Source organism: Staurois parvus, unplaced genomic scaffold (assembly GCF_062004578.1).
Source record: "Staurois parvus isolate SC_StPar_1 unplaced genomic scaffold, SC_StPar_1.0 ptg001539l, whole genome shotgun sequence".
NCBI classification, from domain to species: Eukaryota; Metazoa; Chordata; class Amphibia; order Anura; family Ranidae; genus Staurois; species Staurois parvus.
Genome location: NW_028319335.1, coordinates 428,711 through 447,135, shown reverse-complemented (window position 1 = coordinate 447,135; position 18,425 = coordinate 428,711). Strand labels below are relative to the sequence as shown.

At 41.4% G+C, this 18,425-nt stretch overlaps 1 protein-coding gene across 1 annotated transcript in view; it reads left to right on the top strand.

Moving 5' to 3' along the window:
- The first annotated feature begins 204 nt into the window (after positions 1-204).
- SCUBE1 (signal peptide, CUB domain and EGF like domain containing 1) overlaps positions 205-18,425 on the top strand; it is a 397,419-nt gene continuing 379,198 nt past the window's right edge. Inside the window, exons 1-2 of the mRNA XM_089662778.1 lie at positions 205-338; positions 2,785-2,907. Coding sequence (XP_089518904.1) covers positions 248-338; positions 2,785-2,907 — 214 coding nt within the window. The 5' untranslated portion in view covers positions 205-247. The remainder of the gene's footprint in view (positions 339-2,784; positions 2,908-18,425) is intronic.

Below are 18,425 nucleotides of genomic sequence, written 5' to 3'. Positions count from 1 at the left end.
CTCTCTCAGCACTGATCACACTCAGCCCACTGGCTGGACATAAAAATCCAGAGGAGGGGGCGTGGTTTCATCACTCTGTCTCCCCCTCCTCTCGCACCCATTGGCACATCTCCTTCAGTCTAGCCCCCTCTCCCCGCGCTCTGACCAATCAGGGGCTGCCTGTCAGTCAGTCCGCTCGTGTAGCCCCCAGCCTGGCAGTGCCGAGCGTGGCTCTCGCCTGGGAAGATCAGCTGGTGCCGGCTCCGGGATGATGGGGGCTCCGGGCTTCACATGGCATGTGTATCTGCTCTTCAGCCTCCTCTGCAGGGGCAGCTTCACAGGAGGCAGCGGGCTGCCAGGTAAGATCTACCCCATCACCCCTATCCTGAAGGCAGCCCAAACTTTCCCAAGTGCTCAGACTGCCCTCCTGATCCTCCATCGGTCCAGCCATAGGGACAGCCCTATGGATAGCATAGAGGACTGATATGGAGGGGGGGGGGGGGTACATTGCAAGCAAGGTATGCTGATCTTATGTTGTTATGTATTAACATGTATGATGTCTGCATGATACAATAAAATCCCTATTTGTACAATGTAACACTTGATGACCTTCACTGTATCACATGATGAGCATTTATTACATATAGAAGGATCATGATTGCATGGACAAGTGCACTGAATGCCTGTATAGAATACCTGTAAGGAATCAATATCAATGACAAAACTGCAGGCAGTATGGATGTATAACAATCTACTGAGCAATGATCATTCTTTTTTGTACATATTTTGCATTAAAATGTCAGAATCGCTGATTGCAGTACAGTCTATGATCACAGATTAAATTGCATGGTCATTAATAGCCTTGTAGCGACACCTTATATTGCCTTAGCGTGTATGATCTCCATATATACTATTATAGCATCTACAGAAACTACGTATCATATAGGGGGGCATCTATTATACAGGATTTATATAGCACCAACAGTTTGCGCAGCGCTTTACAATATAAGGGAGACAGTACAATTACAATACATTTCAGTACAGAAGGAATATGAGGACCCTGCTCGTGGAGCTTACAATCTATGAGGACACCAGACCTATGTAAAGCAAATATGATTTATTTAATTATATATAAAATGCAAATGTGTTCTACAGTATGCTAATTTAGCCGTACCGCTCTGCACTTATGTGTAGTCCTTTGTACTGTACTCCAAAGGCAGCTTTTAGCAACACTGTTGAAAAGTTTTTCTAAAGTTGCGTTAGAGCTATAGACGCATGATGAGATGTGGATGTTGCATTATCATCATCATCCAGAGCTTGGATTTTATTTTCTTTGGTAAATCAGCTACTTTTTAATACTGCAGTGAGATCAAGTATTTTGTGGCATTAAAGTTCTGCCTTGTGCATTTCATGCTTAAAGCTTCTCCGACAGATTTTTTTTCTATTGCCTCCGGCCAAATCAAGAGTAATCTTCTCTAAATGTAAGGTGACTTTTATCTGTTTAAAAAAAAAAAAATAAAGTGAGTTGATGAAAGAGTCACATTCGCAGTCTTCGATGGCTCACGTGTATTATTTGCATCTTTTTTTTTTTTTAATATTAATTGCGCTGTCATTGGCGTTTTTTAACTACTACACCTGCAAGCATCTTAAGTCAAGGCAAAATAAGCTTTTTTCTTTGTAGGATGGAAGAGATTTTAAGTAACCAATTTCCTGTAATCTGCTAATTGTAATTGCTCTAAAAAAAAAAAAAAATTAAATAATTATACTTGTTTTAGCATCTGTGCCATGTTGAGGACAAGATGCCGCTCCTTTATTTAGCATAAAGTCTACAGCGTTCTGCCATCTATTTAGATTTTTTTTTTTTTTCTATCTGAGCCCCAGATGTTTGTGTAGCATTAAATTGTTAGAGAATCAATTAAAACGGAGTTTCCAGAAAGACAAATATACGTATTGACATAAGGGGCATCAATCAGCAGCCTTGGGGCACTATATTTATTCCTGTCTTTCAGCTGGAGAGAGGACAAGGCAGGTTTCATGCTGAGACGATCTATTCTTCCGTGGGCTGCTCTGGTCAACCATTGTAAATCTTACAAATGTACCACAACTATTTCATTTTGCAAGTTGCTTCAAAGGCTGTTTGTTCCCAAGAAAAGAAGCAACTTACTAAATCAATAAATTCATTTCTCCTGAGCCTGTCAGAGTCTGGATTATTGTCACACTGTCGTACTAAATTTGCATCAATAGTCACCATTTTGAATAATGATCTGCAACATTCAGGTATGAAGCAAGGACTGTGCCACTTTTTGCAACAGAGTCAACCAGAGGGTGCCAATGACTGCGCAGCGGCGGAGTGGGATTTAAACTGCAAAAGTGGTTTTTACATTGTTTCAAGTTTGCTCTATGATATTGCTTCACGCAACCTTATAAACACATGTTGGAGATTACCCGCACCCATTTTTCCGAAGGGTTAATTGGTCCCCTCGATCGGCTGTGTCGTACTGTTTCCTAATTCTCCGCAGGCTGGAAGGACTTTGCCAAAACATTGCCATTTCCTATAATCGCTTAATGATATTTTCCTTTCTCAGACCTCGGCTCAAGCTGTGACAAACCCCCTTTATTTCACCTGTGCCCGACATCCGCCATCTGTTTTCGATCGTCAAAATAGTTAAAACGCTGCAAACAAATTAAGATTGCCCTCTTTAACGCTCTGCTGGCCGGCCCCGGGAAACAGAGATGTTTTTTTTTTCTTAGTTTGGCTTTGTGGTTTAATCTAAAAAACATGTTCTTTTTTTTTAATATTTGCAGACAGTGATGAGTGTGCAGAGGGGACCGATGACTGTCACATTGATGCTATCTGTCAGAATACCCCGAAATCGTACAAATGCATCTGCAAGCCGGGATACAAGGGAGAGGGGAAACAATGCGAAGGTAGGGATAAAGGGACTGGGCTGCTCTTCCTATTTGTTTGCACTGCTAAATCTTTGTAAATAGCTGAATTCCTGAAACGATTAATGCAGATTTACAGCTGCTTGCCCTCAAGTCTTGGTGTTTATTGGCCGAGAACCCCTGCTGGGTCTGTTAATTGTGCTGAAGTTGAGATACTTCTTGCAAGAGTAGCAGACTGATTCTTGCTGTGTCTCTGGGTATGTGTGTATGTATATATGTGTATGTTTGTATGTGTATATAATATATATATTATACGTGTATATATGTGTAAAATATATGTATATATATATTACATAGTATACGTGTGTGTTTTCCCTTAATGGATGATTTTACCTTTTCAGAAAAAATAATAAATGCACATTTATTTTGCAGGTAAAAAAAATGTGCATTTATTATTTTTTGTGTTAGGAGCCTTTAAAGCATTGCACCAGCGATTAGCTAGTGCCATGCAGGTCTCGTGCAGACTGTCAGTGTATCTGCTTGCTTGTACATCCCATATGGCCAAGCCGATACTTGCTGACAGGAGACTCAAAGAACTATCACAGCACCGTGGTAGTTCATTGAGGACTACAAGCCGACAACCGCTAAGGATTTTGGGACTTGTAGTTCATTCACAGAACGCCATGAATGAATAATGCGGCCGTGTAGGCAGAGCCCTGCACGGCCACACTGTTTTTGAAAAGTGACAGCTGGTACGGGGAACTTCTCCCTGCACTTCTGTCACAGGGAGGGGGGGCAGCAGGAGGCGCCTGCAGGATTGGGAACATGTTACATGTTCCACCCTAACAACGGGTGGAACATGTAACCTGTTCCTTATCCTTTAACAGTATAGGACAAGCATGCCAAATTCATATGAAACTGGGTTCTAAAATAGGGAGGGTGATACTGGAAAGAGCAACAAAACATCTGATAAGAGCTACCCCTGCCGATTTGATACTTAAAGTAAATGTAAACCCCAACTGGTCATTTAATTTGCTGTTTTCTCTTTTATGTATCATAAATTCATTTTTTTGTAAGTATAAAATTGTAAACTTTTTTTTTACATCGCGTTTCCCACCTCAGTGCTGTAGATCTTCTTCAGCCTCTTTCAATCACTTCCTGTGTCACTGCACTGTCAGCTGCACATCATTGCTCTGGACCGGCTTCCTGGTAGTGACAACAGTAGCCATGAATGTGTAATGTGTGCTTTTGTAGTCTTTGCCAGTGGTAGATGTGACAGGGTGACAATCCAGGAGCACTGTTGAGAGACTATTGTCACCACATAACAGGAAGTGTGGCTAAACCAGGACCTTCATCAGGACCATCATGGCAGGATCTGCTGCCAGGTATTCTTTTGATGAAAGCTGCAGATTTAAAAGGATTCATAACTTTTAGAATTATTTTTAGGGCTAATTCACATTCGTTGTGGTGGGACTGCACTGGGCCGTGTTGTTCAGTGCAGTCTCTCTACAAGATAAGGAAAAATGCCTTGTCTTCTATCAGGCCAGTTCACACCACTGTATTGTGCAGTGCTATGCGTTTCACCATGTTGCATTGCACTGTGGCCAATAGAATCAAAATAAAATGTTACTTTGTGACAATTCAATAAAGTTTGAATAAATAGAACAAAAAATAAAGAATACTGCAACTGCCAGGACTGACATTGCCTATCATCCTACCTCACATTGGTGGCTGTGTTCTAGTGCAGATGCAGGTGTGAATGGGCCCTAAACCCTGAGTCCACCTTTCTGTCCATGTTAGCCCCCAAATATGGTCACATTCTGCACCCCCCCCCCCCCCCCATTACCTGACTTGAGGGGATTTTCTCCCTTCAGCAACCTTGTGTTTGTTTTTTCGTTTTAAATTGACACAGGATCTCTGAACGGAGGTTCCATCTGCCTCTGTGCAGAGAAGCTGGGCGATCTCAGTAGAGTGCAAGTGAGATGAACTGCACGCACTGGTAGTTCTTTGATTACTTTCTCCAGCCCCATAATGGTAGCTCCATACGGACCTGGGGCTGGAGGAAGAGTCAGCAGGAGCGCTGGTCACTGCTGCAATAACCTGCAAGTTCGTGTTGTTTTTTTTGTTTTGTTTTTTTTGTTTGTTTCAATATGGGTGAAATGTTATTATTTTTTTTTACAAATAGTGGACTATGCCTTTTTAATATGTGAAATCTTATATTGGAATCTAGTGACTGGCTTTACATCTACTTTGATGAGTATACAAATGAAATATCTTTTCTTTCTATCCAGCAGTGGATTAAATGTACTGTGGGCCCGAGGCTGTTTTCAATTCATGGGTCCCTTGCCAGTTTAATTGGATCATGCGTAAGGGTCAGTGTACACAGACAGTTGTGTCCTGCTTCTGACATGATTTTGTAAAATCTTTTTGCAGCATTTTGAATGCAGTGTTTGAACTTTGAATTGGATCTCATGCAGTGGAATACTCTGATTATGACCCATCTAATCGTGGCAGATAATAATGCTTCCTAGGTGAAGGTGTGCATACGTATTGAAAATGATTGCTTGATAATCTCAAAACCCAATTGTACATTTTATTTTTTAGTCAGTGCCGTTGCTGTGGTGTATTTTTTTTTTCCAGGTTTTTGAGTGTTTTTTTTTTTTTTGTTACATTTTTTTTTTTACTTTTTATTTTTTTTTATTTTTGTTTAACCAGTCTTGCTCCAGTGTTGGTGCACAGTTCTCCGCAGTGTCATGGACATCAGTCCCTGGCTCCTTTTGGGTGTGTTCTGGGTGGGAAAGGCTGGCCTTGGTGACATACTGGACTCAGGAGTGTCCTGACACAGATTCTGATCAGCTCCTCAATGTATGGCCCACTTTAGAATGCTGGTCACCTTGTGTGAAAGGGGGAAACAAAAGAAAAAAAAAAGTCAAATTGGCTTTGACGTGCAAAACCTGTTTAACATCCGCATGGGCCCACTTGATGTCTTGGGCCCAGGGCAATCGCCTGTTTCTTCCTTTTTATAATCTGCATTTCTGTCTTTTTTAATATTATAATTATATTTTTTTAATGTTATATTTTTAATATTGCCAAGTGATATTAGATTGCTGCTATTAGATTGTGGCCACATCTAGGTTTTCTCAATGATGGCTCATAAAGGAAATTTTTTTGATCTGCTGTGAGCACTTTTAAATTTAAGTATGTCTATGGTCTTATACTGTAATGCCCCACCTTCCTATGTGCTGTGCGTCTCTTGTCAAGTCAATGATAAACCCTGTGATATTTACCTTTTTTTAAAAAAAAAAAAAAAAAGCTATATTCTTCCATGGTGGACTGTTAGTGCCTGGTCATACCAGTGCGATTTGGGAATTGAAATCGCATCTAATGATGTCTTAACATTTGCAAATTGCATCCATGTGATTTGTAAAGTAGTTCTAGCATTACTTTTTCTGCAGTTTTGTTGCAATTTCACATACATAGAATATAATGGAAATCGCACTGCAAATTGCAAGTAATCGTTGAAAATCTTCATAAAGTCTTCAGAAATCACACCTGAAATTGCACGCAAATTGTGCAATTTTAAATCGCAGCAGTGTGACCGGTGACTTAGGGTCTTTTCACGTGGGCATTCCATTTTTTTTTTTTTTTCACCAGTTCAATCACGTTTTTTCAAAGAAAAAACAGATCAGTTTTCACATCAGTTTTTTTACGTCCACTACCAATGCAAAAATGGATCATTTTGTTAATTTACATTTGTTTTTTGTCTGTCCCGTTTTTTTACCAGAAAAAAATAAGGCTTTGATCCATTTAAAAAAAGAGATGTTAGCAGATGTAAATGGATGATGATCTGTTTAAATAAGTTTTTTTCATAGAAATGCATTGATGTCTGTTTTTCATCTGTCAATGGATGGATGAAAAATGGATAAACGGAATGCCCATGTGAAGGGGGCCTTATGTCAGTTTGCACAGGCGTTTGTTGACATGATGAAGGAGAGCGTCAGAATTCAGGTGTAATCACCTATTTGTCAGAGCAGTCTGAACACCAGTTCCCTAAACCTGTTTCAGCTGAGATCACTTGACCAAACCTTTAGGGTCCTTTCACATGGGCGTTCCGTCTTTTTTTTTTTTTTTTTCTTCAGTTCAGTCACGTTTTTTTCAAAGAAAAAACGGATGAGTTTACATCCGTTTTTACATTGGTTTTCATCCACTTAGATCCGTTTACATCCGTTTTGGTCCGTTTACATTCATTGACATCTGTTTTTCGTCCCTTCAAACAAACGGATGTTAACGGATGCGAACGTTAATGGATGTAAAAAGATGTTCATCCGTTTACATCCGCAAGTCCATAGAAATACACGGGGGTCCGTTTTTCATCCGTAAACGGACAGATGAAAAACGGACATATGGAACGCCCGTGTGAAAGGGGCCTTAGGTATGTGGTCATGTAAAGAGTTGTGTGAGCGTGGAATAGGGTGTTCTGGCAGGTAAATAACAAGGGTTGTATTTTGAGGTAGAACCCAAAGCAGTTAAGTAACAAAATGTACTGCAATGTAAATATGTTTGTTTTAATAGAACTAGCATATGTACCCTAATCTGCCTTGATAACTGGCTCCCTGTACTGCAGACTGGGAGCAGGACGGTCAGCTCTGTTATCCAGTTAGGCCTATGGAAGTTTGCAACTATAAAACAGGAACACACACAAGGGTGCAAATGCCTAGTGCATTACCAGAGATTGAGCCCCGGTGCGGAATTTGCAGCGTTTTCAGTGCGAATACCATACCGCATCAGAGTCGCACCCCGTTCATGGGAACCGCTGCGGGTGTGTATGTTAAGTTAACAACACCCCGAAATCGGTCTGCAAACACGGTACGATGTGCAGAATCGGATCGCATAATTGTGAATACCCATGCGAACTGATTCTAGTGCCAGACCCAAAAAAGGGTCCTGCACGTTTTGGGTGCGGTGCGATTAGAGCCATACAAAATGTATGGCTCCAATCGCACCGCACCCAAATCGCATGTGATTTGCACAGGAATGCGGTGTGAATCACATGCAATATACTGCACCGCATGTATGTGAACCCAGGCTTAATATATAAAGACATGAAAGATAACAAAATGGGTACTCACAAAGGTAAAATATAAGCGAGCATTAAAAAAAAAACCGAGGCACCATCCAGTGTAGGAATCAATCAACTCCACTGTGCTGGCGAGATGATGCGTTTCGGGGCTCTTCTTCAGAGCTGAGCTAGCCAGCACACATATGACATACTATATATTTTATTGGCCTCTAAACCGGCTACAGGAAAAGGCGCAACTATGACACGACAGGGTCTGAGGTCCAACTCAATCATTCACAGGAGCAAAGTGCACAAAACCAACAGTAAGTTGTCCACTAGATGCACGGGGCCAAAGAAAGTATACCAATGAAAATGGGCTATACCTTGTGTTCTGATGATGTCAATAGTAAATACATCTTTTGTACTAAGAATAGATGGTGTGATGGTAGGTGAAAGCTGTGGCTGCTAGCACGCAAGCCAGGGCGGGCAGTGGACCAGAAGTGCGTCACTGTGTCAAATTCTGTGTAGGTTTGCACAGTGCTGTCAGTCTAACACCGGGAACAAAAAGGCCCCAGGGATCTCTGCATCAGTATAGAACTGACCCTTTCAACAGGCTGTGGTGCGTTCTGGACTACGCTGCATTGCTTTTCTGCAGTTTGCGGGACTTGGCAATGCTCTCTGGCAGGAATCTCTGGATTACAAAGCTGGCTATATAGAATTAGGAATTATTGGGCAGACAAAACAATTGACAAACATGCATTTTCAGTTGTGTTTTGCATTTGCCTGGTTTAGCATTAATATCTCTTGATTTGAAGTTGAACACTGGGGAAAAAAACGCTAAATACTAAGTTGAATTACACACATCAGGACTGTTTTGTTTTTTTTCTTTTTATCTGCCAAAGGATTTGCAATTCTGTTAAACCAATTCTATGATTTATACACTTTTCCCATAACCAGGAAAGTCACTTTCCTAGTTTTCACCATTCCTTCTGGGTCATCCTCCTGATAACTGGACAGAGATGATGATGTTGATCTCCTGCACAATAAAGACGTGTTGGGGCTAGAAGTGACATTGCAAGGGAAATTCCTAAACCAGAAAATGTATGACACCAGCCTTGGTTGTGCACTGTGACAGATGTGTGCCAAGACTGGATGAAAAATTACAAATTTAAAACCATTACTAATCACTTTATATTTCAGCTGTGTATTTAGCTTGTTGGCCAGAGTTACCCTTCAAGAGAACATGGTAGGAGATGGGGCGATGCTTTTTAGTTAGTAAACCTGTAGAGTTTCGGACGAGAATATTCGTATGAAACATCATTCACCAAATGTTCAAAGAATTTTTGTACGAACGAATGCCGTTCAAAAATTGTCTTTTGCTTTTAACATTTGAGTTTAAAATGAATGTAATTTCTGAATGATCACCACATATACTGGCAGAAAATTTGTTTGATGGAGAAAAGTTTTCCTTCCTGCCCCTTCGAATTTTCCATTCACTGCGGTCGAAAACAAACATCAATTTGGCCCCACTAACGGTTAAAAAATCAAACGAATATTCTTACAATGAAAATTCTTGAACAAAAATCTACATGTGTATGGCCAGCTTAAGTGTAGTTTTGGGCTTTGTATTTGCCTTTACAGTCATTGTAAAAACATGAATGTCAACACTTAAAGTTAACTTTTTGGTAACTTTAGAAGTCTACATAAATAAATCCATAGTGTGTCCCTATATACAGAAACAGTACCATTTGTTTACAAAAAACTCATTTTATCATTTAATAAGTTCCTGAGCTCCAGTCTTGTGACTTTGCCCAGGCTGAGATGATGTCATCAGTCTGCTGCAGGCAGTAGGAAGCATTTACTCAGTCTTCTCCAGTGATCAGACTGTAACACTATAACCTTGCAGTAAGCCACAGTGAGAGGCTTCAGCAAAGGCTGATCTGTGTCACACATTTGTGAACACAGACCAAAACTGCACAGGTACCAAGATTTACATGACTCTTATTTCTGAACTGACATCTTCTTTCAGGAAGACCTCTCCTGGACTCCTATCCTTCTGGAGTAATAAACATAAGAAGGCTTTTTCAGGGGAGTCCTGTGATCTCTCTGAGAGGAACACACATGGAAGTGTTGCATTTACACCTTGTATAGCATGGCTGTACATAACTTGAAAAATATATTTGATGCTAGGCCCACTTTATGATGAATTAATACTGCAGCATTATCTCTCCGGAGTAGTTGCGTTGTGTGTTGTTCACTTTTATTATCTCCCTTTCTGAGCAGAAATGTCAGCCTAAAGCACGCCAAAGATGGTTCAAATCTGGGCCGGTTCAGCAGGAACCAGCCGAGATTCAAACTATGTAAGGGCAGGCTGAATGCCGGATTTTACTTGCGATTTTTGCTAGCAGCTGTTATAGCCGCTAGTAATAATCACTGTCTTCTCCCGTTAGGGATGGCTTCCCCTCTGCCTGGAGAGGAGGGATTCCCCTGTCATGTGGTTGCAGGAAAGAAATTTGCACCATCTATGGCCTGCCTAATATCCAGCTGTGGGGCCTCCGTGAATAAACTCAAACCAGATGACTGACACTCCGGGGTGCTGGAGATGAGTAGAATTGTCAATACAGACCGCAAACTGCACAGCAGAGTGTGTTCTCTGTATGAGAGCAGCAGGCTCTCTGCAGCTGTCCGACACGCCCCTCCCCCTTCAGAGTCAGGGCTGGAGCTCTCCAATCAGCAGGGAATGTGAACTTCACAGACGGAGGTGTATCCTCAGATTGTGTGTGTGGTCATGTGAAAAATTTAGTAAACCTCTTTGAAATAATTATTTTACTACACACTTGAACAGATTATGAAATCATTAGGATGTGTTTTTTTTTTTTTTGTTTTTTTTGTTTTTTTTTTTAGATACAGTGGAATGTGATCAAATATTGTATTCAGTAAATCCGATTATTCAAGTTTAGATGGCGCTTAAAGTGTATCTAAACTTAAAGCCAAAGATATAATATATTGCAGCTTACTAGTCCTTGGTGTGGTGGTTGCATTACTTTTCTTTTTTCAAGCTTTTTACCGGGTAATCCTGCAGATATCACCTGTCCCTGGGTGACTATGTCATTCCTCTGTATCAATGGAGGGAGTCATGGTTGTCACCTTAGGCCACTCTGCTGATACTGACTACAAACATGTCTGTATTTCTTCATCTCCATTACACGGGGGGCAGGGCAATGGATGGTTCACAGAAGATAGTTCGGAAGGAAGGTATTCTTTGGTGGAGCTCATAGTGACAAAGATTCAGTATTTTTGGGGAGATCAACAGGTATTTTCTGTATTGCCGAAAATGTTCTTAGCTTGGGGAAAAAAAAGAAATTTAATGCAGCCAGCACATCTGTAAGCCTCAATATATAAAATGTTTTGTTCTAGGCTTTGGTTATCCCTAAAGCCCTGTACACATGGGCCAAATATCAGCCGGTGTCTGCCAGTTCAACACAAACTGTCCAACATTCGGCCTGTGTGTACACCAGCCTGTCCGACAGAAGCCGGCTGAACGGCCGGCTTTTTTCAAATGGGCATACTGGAAAACCAGCATCCGATGGGCATTGGCTGCAAGCACTGACCAGTGTGTTTTGGTAAAAGGTCAGTCCCCCTGTCAGAACACAATAGCTCACCAGGGAGATCGCTGTACTAACATCAGATAGTTAGTATAGTGAGCTCCTCCCGAGCGCTTCAGTTTTTTTCCGTTCAGCCCACTGGGTTGAACGAAAAAAAAAAACTGATAGTGTGTACCCAGCATTAGACCCCTTTCACACTAGTGGACTGATCGGGTCTGCCTGTTTGCTTTTTAAGCGCACCTGTTTGGACCATCCATTGTTTTCTATGGGGAGGCGGATGTAAATGGACATGTGTCAGTTTACACCCACCTGCACCCGATCTGATCCTCTAAAACAGACGGATGGGGGATCTGTTCCCACTATGTCTAGGACAGTGGACTCCACACTGCAGCCCAGGGGCCGGATGCGGCCCTTTGCTTGCTTTTATCTGGCCCTTGGGGGGGCATTATTCCCCCCCACTGTCAGCAACAGTGGGACATAGTTCCTGCCACTGATACTGACAATGAGGCACTGTTCTGACACCAATGATTGGTCATTATTTCCCCCCCAATACTAAAGATAGGGCATTATTCCTCCCATTGACACAGGCGGGGCGCTGTTCCTCCCATTGACACAGGCGGGGCGCTGTTCCTCCCTTTGACACAGGCGGGGCGCTGTTCCTCCCTTTGACACAGGCGGGGCGCTGTTCCTCCCTTTGACACAGGCGGGGCGCTGTTCCTCCCTTTGACACAGGCGGGGCGCTGTTCCTCCCTTTGACACAGGCGGGGCGCTGTTCCTCCCTTTGACACAGGCGGGGCGCTGTTCCTCCCTTTGACACAGGCGGGGCGCTGTTCCTCCCTTTGACACCAACTATGAGACACTATTCACCCCCCTACTATCAAAGAGGGGACACCATTTACTCCCCTGACACCAGGATATTTGCTACTTCCACTAGCCATATTCTGGCCCCCTAAAGTTTGGGAGGGCAGTAAACTTGCCCTGTGTTTAGAACATTTGGAGACCCCTTGTCTAGCGGATCGGATCAGATGACAGTCTGATGTAAACAGACAGGCAGTCCGTTTATATCCAACTGCCCAATAGAGAACAGAGGGCTATGTCCGTGTCAGCACACAAGCAAAGCGGGGACGGACCTGTCATCCGCCTGCCCAGCGGGGATCAGTGGGCAGATTCTCCAATGAACAGATGGATCCACTTGTGAAAGAGGCCTTAAAGTGGAACTAAATCTGGGTGGAGGGGTTGTGAATTTGGCAGACCCTCCTCCTTGTTTGCCCTCCTCCAGCTCTGTCCCTTGCTTCTCTGTCTGCCACCATCACATTCTTCTCTGCTGCTCCTGCTGGGTGCCATTAAGTGCCCACTGATGACGTAACATCTGCACTTGCCGTATACTGCCGTTTTATCACCCTTACATCCAGCTACTATATATTTCCAGTATTTTACAGAGAAAAATTGGTAGGAGGAAGATGAAAGTGTTTTTTATAAAATAGAAAAAGGTGGAAGGCTTTTTATGGTAGAATAGACATGTATTTTGCTGCCAAAAAAACTTCTTCATTTTCTTTGTAGGATTTTTTTTTTCATTTTTGCGGTTTACTGCCTGCAGTACAGTGTAGGATCCCTAGCTCATTCCCAGCATTTGTAACTACAATCCGATGAGAAGTTACAGGGAACATGGCTATCAGCCTTGACCCTAATTCAGAAGTCTGTGGTTTGTCAATCATCACCTGGATATACTTAGTCCTACCCACTTCTTTTTGGAGTGACAGCACTGCCTCTGTTGCTGCAACCCTCCCACTGTGAGCTGCAGTGTCTGGGAGGTTCCGCTCAGTCAGAGACGGTAAAGGAAGTTTTTTTATTTGTTTACTTTATGAGGCTTGTGCTTCATATAGTTCCACGTATTGTGACTTTTTTTTTATTTTCCAATAGTTTTTATTAAAATATTTCCAGGTACAAATAATACAAAAGACAAATGTCATGTTATAAAAGGTGTTGAACATCACCAAAGAACACCTGTTTTAACAAACAATAGACATACCTTAGGAAATCAAAATCTGTGCAACAAGAACTGGGTAGTTCGAATAGGAAGTTTATTGGAACTTTTTTTGACAGCTACACAGGTGCCTTTTTAGGTCTGTGTAAAGTAATTGTAAATCTAATTTTCATTAAAATAGCAAACAAACTTACCTACTTGGTGCAATAGTACTGAACAGAGTAGCTCCAGACCTCCTCTTCTGGCATTCCCCGCCAACGCTCTCTACTCATTCTGTTTTCTGAGTGCCTCCATAGCAAGCCCCTTGCTATGGGGACACTTGTGTGGGTGTGCTCCCGAGCTGGACTGTGTATGTATACATAGGCACACGCAGTGTGGCTTGGCCCTCAATACCCCCCCCCCCTCATTCACTGGGTTTGACTGACTGCTCTCAATAAAGCCTGTGAATGCAGGAAGAGAGTAGAGCAGGGCTGCAGGCATGGATGGCACTGGATCATGAGTGTGGTCAGGTAAGTGTTTTTTTTACTTTAAAAACCTTCTGTCTATAAAATTTCGAGTCTAGACCTACTAGCCAGGCACAAACCTTACTCTTCACCAGTTGCCCCACCCAACCTTGCCCAGGTCCACCTTCAACCCCACCACCGTCATGTCTCCCAACACCGCCCTCAGCCCTGCCCCCAACCACGCCCCCTTAAAGCTTATGAAATTACATTTTTCTTTAGAATAAAGAGTCCAAAATATAAAAAAACTGCAATTATAACATAGCTTTAATATGTCAATTTAAACAGAACAGCAATAGCTTAATAGCAATAGGGTGCAATCAAAATATCAAGTTTTACAGCTTTTAAACCTGTAGTGAACATTTTGTATTTTTTTTTTGTTTATCTCCTCCATCTTTAAAAAGAGACTTTAGTAACTAAAGTCTCTATTAAAAGATGTAAGTTTAGTTTACAGAAGTATAGCATAAGAAAAAGTGCTTGTTTTGAAAAAACATGGAATAATAGTTACTGTAAACATGTTGTATTTTTTATCTCCAGCAGAGACCTTAGAGAAGTGTGGCATTAAGAAAAAAAGAAAAAAGTGCCTCTTTTGATGGCCAAAAAACATTGCATAAAATAAATAACAATAGTAAACATTTTGCATTTTTTTTATCTCCAGCATCTTATTAAAAGAAAGCTTAGAGAAGAAGTGCATTAAGAAAAAACAAAAAAGTGCTTCTTTAGATGCCAAAAAATCATGGCATAACAATAGTAAACATTTTACCAAAGATGTGCTAATAGATCAGCCATGGTTTGTGTTGTACAGCAGGACCAAGACTTGTGTCATACCCTTTTTCTGATGCAAAATTCGTGTCCCCCAAGGCGGTGAAGAGCGGGCCTCGTGTCCCCCCAAGGCGGTGGAGAGCGGACCTCGTGTCCCCCAAGGCGGTGGAGAGCAGGCCTCTCCTTGTGTTCCCCGTGGCGGTGGAGAGCGGACCTCTCCTCGAGTCCCCCGTGGCGGTGGAGAGGGTGTCTCCTCTCAGTGGAGGAGAGCGGACCTCTCCTGCACTTGTCCCCTCAGCGGCGCTGCCAATGTAATGGCGGTGCCGAAGAACCCAGAAGTTGGAAACCGGAACTCGACTTCACAATGAGGCTTGGAGCGCAGGTGCAGCCGCTCCATGATCTGTGCTCGCCACACAAGAATTTCTCTTCGCATTTGGCGAGCGGGCGAGCGGCTTTTTCAATCCCTGGTCTATAGAACCACTTTCATTTTCATCGTTCACATGCTTTCCTGCTGAATTTTCAAAGTAGACTCACTCTAATGCTGGGTGTAAAGGCTGCTAAAATGAGAAAATGTACACCATATTCTATTTGTGTACTTACCCAGTAATTTCCATTTTAATGTTTTGTCGATCAGGATGTAGGCTGGAATAGGGAGTTTAAGAGCCTATGTCAAAGAGCTGTCCTCACTAGGAAGAGTCCCCTTCTCTACTTTTGCTAGTAACCATTGTGACCAGGATACAAAATTCTGAGACATCCAACGTTTCACAGTTATCACCAGGGTGGGTTAATATTTGAATGAACAAGTGTCCCCACTGGAAGGTTTCCCCTTTATTTCTGTTCTGGTGGCAATTGAAAATTCTGGATTTTCCCATCACTTTACCTTCCAGTGACATCAGAACAAATAGAGGGTGAATCCAATCTTCATTCTACTGCTGCCCAAGCTTCATTTTCTTGAAGAAGAAATCTGGAGAAACTTCTAATGGGTGTCTGATGCTTTAAACCCCCCATCCACAGTGATTTATTTTGCTGGGCTGCTACATCACTGCAGGACACCGATGGATGAAAGCACAGAGAGTAGTGGGGTCCAGGCTTCCGACACTTCTAGAATGTGTTGGAGGCTGAAGGTGTTTCATCCAGGTTTGCTTTCAAGAGATTGAAGGTTGAGGTTGTGGGCTGCAGGACAGGTATGTATTGAAGTCCATCTCCAAGCATGACAAAAGCAGGGAGGGGGCACCCCCAAGTACCTTTACTTTTTTAATTAGGTGCAAAGTTGCTTTAGCCATTTTGTACTCCTTCCAAAGCTTAAAAAAAGTTTTGGCTTTAGATATACTTTAATAAAGAAGAAAGAGGTGGTTTATTGGTAGGCAGCAGCCTTTATAATGGTTTGACAACAGGTTCTGTTTTTCAGCTGTAATTCCTCTTCCAAAGACACACAAACTGATGAACAATTTACAAAGTTTCTTCTATAATGAAGAGGCCTCATTTGTCTGGCTGTGCTTTGTACATATTCATGACGCTCTGCAAATTAATTCTACACTTACTGAACAAGCTTGGCTAAAGACCTTTAGCAGTTCAGCAGCCATCTCAGCCTCTTTTATACTATCCACATCAAAGCCTTCCTTAAGCCCTGAACTCCTCTTGTTTGAGAAGACGGACTTCTGTTTTATGGTAGACCTTGCCATAAATCTGTGTCACTTTAATCCCAGCAATTTTTCTTCCTCCGCCGCCTGCTTTGGCTCAGTCTGCAGCAAGGTTGGAATAAATTGAACAAATACTTTTTTCCCTTTTATGTCTTTTGCCTCGTTTTTCTTTTCAGCTTTCCCCATTACATTTTTGTATTTTACACTTTCTTTTTCTTATGTTCCCTTTTTTGTTTCTTTTAGAACATGATTCTGTTTTATTTGTTTTTTTTTAATTTTACTTTCATTTTTTTTTTGTTCACAATGGAAATCACATTGTTTTCAATGGTGCCCGTTCACATCAATGCGACTCAGAATGGCACAATTTTGGAAAAGGTTCTGTACTACTTTGGTCCGATTCCAGCACAGTTTTGGCCTCATAAAATAAGCAAACCACATCAAAGTAGCAACCAAGTTATACTACATAAGCTCACTAAAAGATGGATCAAAATCAGATTGTAGCAGTGTGAACCTAGCCCTAATGTGTTTGTTTTTATTTGTTTGAATACTATACTTTGTGCCTTTTTTTTTTTTTTTTTTTTAATCATTACATTGTTTTTTTGTGCTTTGTTTTTTTTTTCCTTTACAGTTTCTATAGTATCTTCTGAATTGTTTTTGCAAGTCTCAGGCATATATCCAAAACCCACATACAGTGCAGTCATACTCTTTTTCCGATTAGTATTCTTGTATTTCTTTAAACTCTTATTTTGCTATCACTTTGTATATGTACTTATGCTTCTAATTTGTACTTTTTAAAAAAATATATTCTTTTTTGCTTTTCTACAGCTTTTTTTTTTACACCCCCCCCCTTTTTTTTCCTTTCATATTTTTGGTAAAATGATCCGATTTCTTTACAGGAAAAAAATGAACACGTCTGAATTAGCCATGTGGATTGGGCTTTTACCCCCCCACCGATAATCTGTTGCGAACCGCACGTCAGCTTTGATTGTAGGACCAGTCTGTTTAGACATATTCCGCACATTCCAGCAAGCCTACCCTTTAGGTTAAGTAAATTGAACTCTGAGGTCCCTAATGAGGTGATCTATTCCACATGGGGGAAATATCTTTGTGCAATGAGCAATAAACAACGTCTACAGTTTTTTTTTCTGTTTGGTGTACGGGATGGATTGGCTGCTGGTTTGATTTACTATCCCAAGTCTATTATTTTTGACACAAAATCCTGGCTTGGAATGATGGAGTTGATGTTGAGAGTGCCCATCTATTTAAACAATTTCAGATGACATGTTGAACAGTAGGAACACTGCAGTTAAACTTTGTAGTATGTAGCTATAAATACAGAGGCATTTAAGAGGATGTATTTTATAATTTTTTAGACACTTCAATCGGTAAGACAGGATAGTTACAGTAAAAGTAACATCTTTTTTTTGTGTAGTAATAAATATGATAAATTGCTGCTTAGTCTAGGCTGTAATTTTCAAACTGATCCAGGAAACAAGTGAAATCTGTTTTTTTTTTTTTTTTTTTTTCCAAGACATCAATAAGCATACAGTTGATGAGATGGAGAATGCTTGGACTGCACTTCCATGTAGTTCAGCAGCTGGTGTTCCCGAAGACCATGTTACTGGCAAGCGGGCTGTAATTAACTATCGTCTTCCTAATTAAACATTTGCCGTGTGTTTTTTTTTTTTTTTTTCTCTTAAATTTGGTCCCAACTTTTTTTTTTTTTTTTTTTTTCCATCTCCTTGCTGCTGATTAACTGCAGCCTTTTCCAGCCACTTCCTGTCCACATGCATTTTCTCCAATATCTGCTGCACATCATTGCTGTGGACTAGCTTTCTGATGGTGTTATCGGTGGACCATAGCAGCGAGGGAGCATGTAACAGGGTGAAGTTGTAGGTGCACACCTTGGAGACAGTTGACACCCCATAACAGGAAGTGCCTGAACGAGGACTTTAAAGCGGTTCTTCAACTTGTTTGAAAAAAATTAAAAGTCAGTAGCTACAAATAATG